At 44.3% G+C, this 8837-nt stretch overlaps 1 protein-coding gene across 1 annotated transcript; it reads left to right on the forward strand.

Moving 5' to 3' along the window:
* Positions 1-8837, forward strand: b3galnt2 (beta-1,3-N-acetylgalactosaminyltransferase 2). Its single transcript, XM_026190647.1, has 12 exons — positions 1-354; positions 908-1034; positions 1449-1549; positions 3434-3633; positions 3887-3982; positions 4966-5076; positions 5195-5273; positions 5754-5937; positions 6272-6397; positions 6593-6752; positions 6833-6889; positions 7847-8837. The coding sequence occupies exons 1-12, from the start codon at positions 246-248 to the stop codon at positions 7982-7984; spliced, it is 1488 nt and encodes a 495-aa protein (XP_026046432.1). The 5' UTR covers positions 1-245; the 3' UTR covers positions 7985-8837.

Consider the following 8837-nt stretch of genomic DNA (forward strand, 5'->3'; position numbering starts at 1 on the left):
AGGGTTGAACTTCACCTCCCAGAGTGCACCGCGGTAGGGCTCCTCGTCTCCCATTGGTCTCGCTCATCGAGCAGCGGAGGCAGACATGAGGCAGTGGTGAAAGCCCGGCGGAGAGCTGCGGAGCTGAAATGAAGCGCACACACGGAGCAGCTCACACCGCGCAGCACCGTGCGGCTCGAGGAAGGTAGGCAGGCTCCGCGCCGCTAAAGCTGAAGGCTGCTCCGGCTGAATGAAGGGCTCCGTCCATGCGGAGGCTAGCGCTCTTTCTGCTTCCCTGTGCTGTCGCCGTCCTGGTGCACTTGTGGTTGGCACAACGACCCTCCTCCGCCCCGCTGGACAACAACACATATTCGGGTACTTTTTTAGCCACTACCCCGGGCTTTTACCTCCTCAGCTTCGCAACTTTTTTTCCTTTCGAGCGGCTGGTTAACTTTGCCTTTACCGCCCCGGTGTGGTAGTTTGCTAGTTAGTGTGTGTGTGTGTGGACAGGTAGTTAACGGCAGTGACTGTAATGAGTGTTTTCTAATGTGTGTTTTACGAAGGAAAAAGAGGTGAATGTAACATTTGAATAGTGCGGGGCGTTGCTGGGATAGTCCCTCGCCGTGTTACAGTGCAACTACTGTGCTCCGTGGCTGCTTGAAGCGGGTTATCACTCATTATCAGCCCTCACGCTGGCTGTGTGAAGCGGCTTCACCATCAGATCAGTGTAGACTAACTACCTTTTAATGCACGAGGACATTAATCTTCACGGGGTGCATCGCAGTAAGTCACCGCAAACTGAGTATGAGAGGAAAACAGGTCTGGTTAGATTTCTTTTTTTTATCCATATGTTATATCTGCCCTTACATTTTGAGTACTCTGCTGTTGTGTGAGGTCATCTTCAGTGAAATGTCTGTCTCCAATGCAGATGAGCCATTACCTTTCTATGAAGTTTTGGTGGGGGTGCTGTCAGCAAGACATCATTATGAACTGCGACAGGCGATAAGAGAGACCTGGCTGGGATACCTCAGACACCACCCCCACTTCCAGCACAGGTCAGCAGGCTGGACCTTCAACTTCACAGCTTTTCTGTTTGTTTTGATTTGTCTTGCCTTTCTTTTTCTCACTATGTCAAATTCATATAGTAGAGAGAAAGGGAGGGGGGGTGAAGCCAGCAGCAGCTGGCAGCAAATAACTGACAGCCCCATCAAGCCTTTTATCTTTACCTGACCAGCGGCCAATATTGTTCTCTTTCATTCTTCCTCTTTGTCCATTTCCTTCTCATTGAGCGATCCTAGCACAGATAAGGTGTGATGGCCTTTAAGCAACCCCCCGGTAACCATGGCAACGCAGGGTGGATAGATGGACAAGCTTTAGAAATCTTGTAGCCGAATATTGCACAAACGGGGGGATATGTCACAGTGTTTGTGGTGTTGTTACATATTTTTTTGTTGTTTTCTCTCATCCAGAGTGGGGGTGAAGTTTATCGTGGGGGAACATGGGTGTCCTATACCAGAGGATGACCGAGAAGATCCTTACTCCTGCTCCCTCCTGAACTTCACCGAGCCAGGTAAAAGAGGGGGGAAAATAGAAAAGCAAAAGAGGGGAGAGGCATCTGACTGCAGCTCTAATTCTCTCGGCAATCTGTTGCTTGCGTGCGCGGTCGTCAAAGGGGAGCGGAGGCAGGATAACAGCAGAGGAGTCGAGAGAATGAGAAGAATGGCTGTTGAGAAAAAGAGTGAAACACCTTTTTATTCATGTGTTCCCACAGCTCAAGGACAACTTTCTCTTCCTTTTGTATATCTAAGGCCAAAGCAGAAATGCTCACTGCTGCAGGGCTGAGGGAAGAGGAGGTGGGGTAACTAGAACTGCTTAACACTTAGAAAAGTAGAGCTGCACAAAGAGCAGACACTATATGAAATAATTTAACTCCCTCGCAGTCAGTTTTGAACATTGGCAGTAATTGTTAACGTCTGTCGCCTTCGCCGAGCCCGTCCACTTGAGCCGGCTTTCTCCACTTTTACTGGCGTTAAGCTGCCTTCATGGAAACATAATTACAGCTCATCAGAATGGGCTTTTCACACAGTGGCCTTTGGGGTCATGGCAATGCGTTACATATATATTTATTTCTTTCTTTTTTTGTTCCCCAGCCCTTTCTCTTGCCCTCCACTGCGTTAATGGCTGTTGGTTGTTGACGTGATTTGCTTCAGAATGGCAGGCAGGCTTTGGGTGCGCGTGATGCTCCGTGTGATTGGAAGAGAAAGAGGCAGTGGCAGCTTTTTAAGCACAGCCGGGGTACCTGACGTAGGATTCAGGTCAAAACGCGCGTTAAGTGGACAATTAATTGTGGCGCTGAAATGTGTTTGTTTGCTCTGCGTTCATCACAGCGATTTTTTTTTTTTTTTTTTTTTGGACTACAATAAGGTGAATGCTAATTAGCTTCTCAGAGCAGTAATCCTACTGCCGGCAGAAGGTGTGTGTGTGTGTGTGTGTGTGTGTGTGTGTGTGTGTGTGTGTGTGCGCGCTTTGAATCCAGGAGAAATAGTGAGATATTTAATGATGTTTGAAGGTTTTGAGATTTCAGAGCTGATATAAACACTACAGCATGAGATGAATGGACTGATTGACATGTAATTAAAGATTTTTGTCTTTGTCTTTGAATTCTGAACTATTACAGAAAACAAGCACTTTAAAGACACTGAGTTCTTTTTTTTTGTGTGTGTTATTTATTTATGTACTTATTCTTTTTTTTAGACTGAATGTTCATCCACTAGCCAGTAATAAAAATAATGGTTTGATTTATGATCTATTTAATGAGCCATGCCCAATGCAGCCTATAGTTGGTGCTTGATATTGAAGTAATTGCCCATAAACACCCTTAGCGACAGAAATGTAATGATAAAAATGTATGATAGTTTGATAATCACATTTTTGTCATGTTTCCGGGGAATAAAGCATCGATCAAAATGATTTGTCTATTGTCTCTTAGTGGTAGCACAATCCTGCGGCTCAGTCCCATTCAGCTAACGTGAGAAGCGTTTGGCGTGATAAAACCTCTGCTCCTCTTCGCCTCTAATTGTCTTTATTTTGGAAGGAGCTGTAGAAGTTGTGTAGACTGCACATAAAGTGAAAGCGGGGCAGGGGTGGGGGGGGGCTTCGCAGCTTCGCTTTAACAGCCTCGATCTTTTCATTGATCTCTCGGGTAATAAACTGCTCTTTTGTAATTAAGAGAGCACGCTCACAAGCAGGGGCTCGCTTTGAAGACAGCCGTCCTGAAGAAGCGGCTCCTCAAAGTGCTGATGGTGTAGCTTTCCCAGAGTCCGCCGCTTTTTCCGAATGCTTTCTCTCGTCTCTTCATCACTAGGAGAAAAAAAGAAAGATAGTCAGCATGTTGGGATTGTAATAAATTTCATGTGTGCTTGTGCAGTGACTCGCTGCCCTCTCTGTGTCCCAGCGGCAGGCCGGGACGGAGAGATGGAGATTGTGACGGTGTCTGATCCCTCGCTGCTCGCCCCCTCCGACGTGTCTGCCATCGCCCTGGACTTCAAGGTGCTCCACCCGGTGGTGATAACCCGGCTAGGGGTGTTTCCCAGCGGGACCCGAGCCGAGCTTCAGAGCAACGTGACGGTGAAGCTTCTCCAGCTGGACCAGGAGGTAACGTGGCTTTGGCCTGTGAGCATAATGCATCGCGTATGCTGCGTTTCTGTGGAGCTCGGTAGAAACGCAGCCCGAGGGCAGCTGGAGGACTCTGTGCTGCTGCTGTTTGTTGAACAAACTTCAGCTCATTTTAGAGTCCTGCTGTTGACAGAGCAGTGTGTGGCTGTGTTCAGTATGGAGGACGGCATCTCTGTGAATTCTTTATGGATAAAAAGTTTGAATATTTCTTTTTTTGCACTTTCTTCTTCAGGAGGCTGTGGTTACTGCTCGCTTCAGCTCCATTAGCACGGGGACCTTGGTGAACTGGATGTGGTACAAACCAGTGGAGCAGTTCATCCTGCCGAAGGTCAGTTTGTCGCTGATCCTCTGAGCTGTAGCCACGACTAAAGAAAAATGGAGTAAAAGTCCTCCAGTCGGGAATATAAGTCTTCAGAAGCTGTTTTAGTTTATTCTATTTTTTTTAAGTACTAGAAAGCTACTTTCAGCTGCTCTTATTCACAACGGGTCACTACAGCAGGTAGCTCTGCATATTTGATTTGACAGATTTGTTTTAATTTATTTTTTAACCTGGATTTTCTTGATGCAGCCACAAAGGGATTTGTGTCTCCTCCTGGAATCAAACTAGGGATCTTTGGGTTGTTTTCATTAGCTCTGCTTGGGTTGATAACTGTGGAGGAGACGAAAAGAGAAAAACACACGAGACTTATGGAAGTTCAGGAGTTTATAAATTTATTTAACAGAAGGGATTTATCATTAATGTGAATGGGTGCCACATGCAGATTTAAAGAGGTTAACCCCCCAAATCAGAGGAGGACACATGAAGGCATTCATGTGTATGAGCTCACTCACTGAGGATGATGTTAAATAGAATAAGTATCTGTTTGGAGAGCCAAATTTTGGAGAGCCTCGCTTCATTTTGTCCTCTTATATTTATATAACGGTGACCTCGCGCTGAATTTGATGTTTACCTTTGAATAAGTAAACATCCCCAACCTGAACTGATGCAGAAAAGCAACACATCAGTGCATAAAAAAGTGTTTGATGCTCACGATGTCCTGGCTTTAACACGCACCGCCAAGCGAAAGCCGTCCCCGTGTCTGCACGTACGCCTGGCGGTGATGTCAGGGGTACAAGAGTACACCGGCACATCGCTGCAGCAGAGGCTAGGTTCAGGGGATGTTAAATGAATCTTTCATTAACATTGTAGCGAAGCATAATGTAATCCACTCTAAAGTTTCCAAGTCTGCAGTGTCCTTGATGGTAGCTAATTACATCATTCAGATGAGATGGCGTTGGACAGCACACCCATAACATCTGTCTTTATTCCAGGGGTTTGAGGGGACGCTCGTCTGGGAGAGTCTCGACTCTGCCGCACTGACCACAGTCAACTCCTCCTCCGTGCAGCTCAGTGATGGAGGAGGCGTCCTAAAGATCTCTTCTGTATGTGTTCGCACACAGTATCTAGAAGGAGATATATGAATAACGCACTCTCATTCCTCTTTCAAGTTTCCAATAACTTAAAACTTTTTTTTTTTTGCTCTTTTTCTTGGAGTTGCAGATTGCAGAGGGGATATTGCCTCATAGAAGTGCTCTTGGATTTCCTGGTTTGGCTGGAGGCTTCACATTTACTATCTATGGTTAGTCCTGCAGCAGAATAAACTTTGCACTTTTTTTATATGATAATTGTGTGATCAAAGCCACATTTTTAAAAACAGACCAGATGTAAGAGCTCGAAAAACACCGCTCACCGTGCTGCAGGCTTTTTGTATATGTTCCAAATAGAAAATAGCATTTTCATAGCCTCAACACCCGGCTGTTCCAGTATTGATTTTACCTACATGTGTTTGCATTTTGAATCTTAAGAGCAGATTTGGTGTAAATCTGTGCAAAACAAAATTAAATCCATCATTCAGCATCTCTGAAGAACCGAACTAATGGTCCATTGTGCCAAACGTTATCATTTTTTCATATCGTTTTACTCGATGGTAATTAAAGTTAATATACCTCAAGCGCCTTAGGTTATTAAAAAATTTGGGCTGAATAAATATAATATTTGCACAAAAACTATTACAACTTTTTCTCTGATTACCCCGAATGTTTTCCTCACTCTGCGTCAGATGGAGACGGTCTGTCAGAGCTCCTGCGGGGCCGCCCAGCCAGGATGGAGCGCCATGCCTCCAGGCTGAGGGAGGAGGATGCCACTTTGCAGGAGGAAAGCCTCAGGCATGGCGACATGGTGTTCGTAGATGTGGTAGACACCTACAGGAACGTGCCTTCCAAACTGCTTCAGTTCTATAAATGGTATGCCAAGTGCTAATGACTCGATTCTCTGTCTCCAAATTGCCTGGGCCCTCTGAGGAAATCAGCAACCTGAAATGAAAGTGTGCCGACGCCTCAAAATGTCTCACTGTTAAAATCACGACTGCAGTCGCTCAGTCAAGAAGTAGAGTTCTGAGTCATCAGATAAAGCAAAATACACAGAGTGGTCTTAAGCTGTGATGTGATAAGTGTTATACTTATTTGCAGACCTCCTGCCCTTCATGCTCGCTGGTATTTGAAAGTAAATCCACTCTGGGATATTGTATAAAATCAGAGGGTGGGCTTTAATTAAGGCTGCATATTCCCTCTCCGGCAGGTCTGTGGGAAACGCTGACTTTAATCTACTGCTGAAGACGGATGATGATTGTTACATCGACGTGGACTCTGTATTAATGAAGATTGACCACAAGGGTCTCAAACGCAGCAATTTCTGGTGGGGGAAGTAAGTACAGTTCGGCGTCCGGTACTGTTGACAGCGTATACTTTGTGTCCACTTGTGTTTACAGTTTAACTTCAGTGCGCTGTCAGCTGAGTTTTGGAGCGAAGAAACGGGAACGCTGTGCACGGTTAAAAAGCTGATAGGTCACCTGAAATGGAGACTGTATTTGATGATGATGTCTCTGCCATCCTGACCCAGTTTCAGGCAGAGCTGGGCAGTGGATCGCATTGGGAAGTGGCAGGAGCTGGAGTACGCGAGTCCAGCCTACCCGGCGTTTGCCTGCGGCTCTGGCTATGTGGTCTCTCGTGACCTGGTCCAGTGGCTTGCCAACAATGCAGAGAAACTGAGGGCCTACCAGGTAGAGTACGAATGCTAAATAAGAGCGTCCGACGTTCATGATCATAACGTGAGCAGCCCATCCTGGATGTCTCGTTGCAGGGAGAGGATGTGAGCATGGGGATATGGATGGCAGCTGTTGGGCCTCAGAAATATCAGGTGAGAAGCTGAATGGTATGAACTGCCAGCTTTAGTAAAACATAAATGATTTGTTTTGCTTTATTATCAGTCTAACACTGGCATAAAATACAACTTAGCCCAGTGCTTTCACTTTCCCTTATCAACGTCAGACTGATAAAGGTCAGCGTCTGGCATTAAGAAATGTTAGAAAGGTACAGATATGAATGTGTTTAATGTGTACATTTTTCTTAGAATATAAATGGCAGCTGAATTCAAGCTGTAAATATAAATGGTACTTAAATTTACAGCAATATTGATAAGATACTGTGTATTAACACATTGTTTTGTTTTTTTATATGACTTAGAGCTGTTAAACAATGTCAGACAAAGAGAAAAACAAATAATAATAATGGATTGGATTTATATAGCGCTTTTCAAGGCACCCAAAGCGCTTTACAATGCCACTATTCATTCACTCTCACATTCACACACTGGTGGAGGCAAGCTACATACTGCGTAACAAAAAGAAAACTGCACTCTTTTGTACTCACTATTGGTCCTCTGAGCTTCATTAGCCAAACTTTAGCATCTCACTAATAGGCTCTGCAAGCAAAAGACACAACGTGAAATAAAAATGTGAACTGAAATGATAAAACCCCCTCTCACCCTTGAGTTTTTTAGTCTTCTAAGCACGTACAATTTGATTTCTGTGGAGAAAAAAAAGTGCAGCAAAGAGGCATGAACATTTATGATTGTTTTTCTCTTACCAGTAATTCAATATGCGGTTTGCTTTACAGCTTAACATTTTTATTACGAGCATGCGGCAAAAAAGCTTTGCTAGTGGAGTCGCAGTTTAAAGGCGTAATTGTGTTAACTGGTTTAATGTTTGTAACCTGGAGCATATCAAAATAAAATACTGCCAATTTAACCCGAGAGAAATGTGACCCAGCGTCCGTCTCATAATTAAATAAATTTTATTCCCCTTCCTGTTGCCAGGATCCCGGCTGGCTGTGCGAGAAGGAGTGCTACCTGGACATGCTGTCGTCCCCCCAGCACACGGCCAAGGAGCTGCATGTTCTGTGGGATAGGAAAAGAGCCTGTGGAGACCCCTGTGGATGCCCCTGGGACCACTGAATGTGGTTCACACTACACTCACTACGTGACACTGTGGGTAAAATGCACTCGACACTAGCTGTCAGGTCATTTTCTGTAATATTTTTTTCTTAAAACACTAAACTGAGCCATTGTCAGTTACTAGAATTATGATTATTATATTATAAAAAAAAAACACTTAGATTTGGAAATGTGGGACACTCTGTAGGGAAAATAATGTCAAACTTTGCAGGTTCGTAATATTAACAACATAAACCATTTGCAGCTTAAAGAAAAAAAGACCTCACCTTTAGCTGTAGCATCCTGCCGGTATTTGTATCATGAAGTCGGTTATTAAATGTGAAAATGTCAAAATGTGGGAAGACTGCAGATGAAAAGATGCTTTATTAATGTAACTGTCAGGGATGGTACAAGAACCATGTGCAATACCAGCGTGTGAAGGTCATCATGTTCAGGGTGATTGCTGTGAGACTGAGTACTTTATTCTAATTGTTGGTACTCTGGAGACAGAGCTGAACCTTTTTTTGGTTTAATGCAGATATTTGATGGCGTTTTAACGATGATTCCTCTGCATTGCTATGTTTTGTAAATTTATTGTCTGAAGCTTTTCATCTTCTTTACTGTTTGTAGGTTTATGATGGGCTTTCTCACAGACGCACACACAGTTTGTACTGTAATTGTTATTGTGCAGATAGTGATGTGGCCTTACTGTATTTGTTAGGCGTCATACTGTACCTATGTTAACACTTGTGATATTAACAGATTTTTTTGGGGAACTTGACAAAGCAGTTGGAGCGACTGTGGAATAGACTCACTCGTTTAACACGGTTTTATGAAAGCCTCCTCAAAGGTAATAAAGAACATTTAAGAGAGA

This window comes from Astatotilapia calliptera, chromosome 13 (assembly GCF_900246225.1).
Source record: "Astatotilapia calliptera chromosome 13, fAstCal1.2, whole genome shotgun sequence".
Taxonomy (NCBI): Eukaryota; Metazoa; Chordata; class Actinopteri; order Cichliformes; family Cichlidae; genus Astatotilapia; species Astatotilapia calliptera.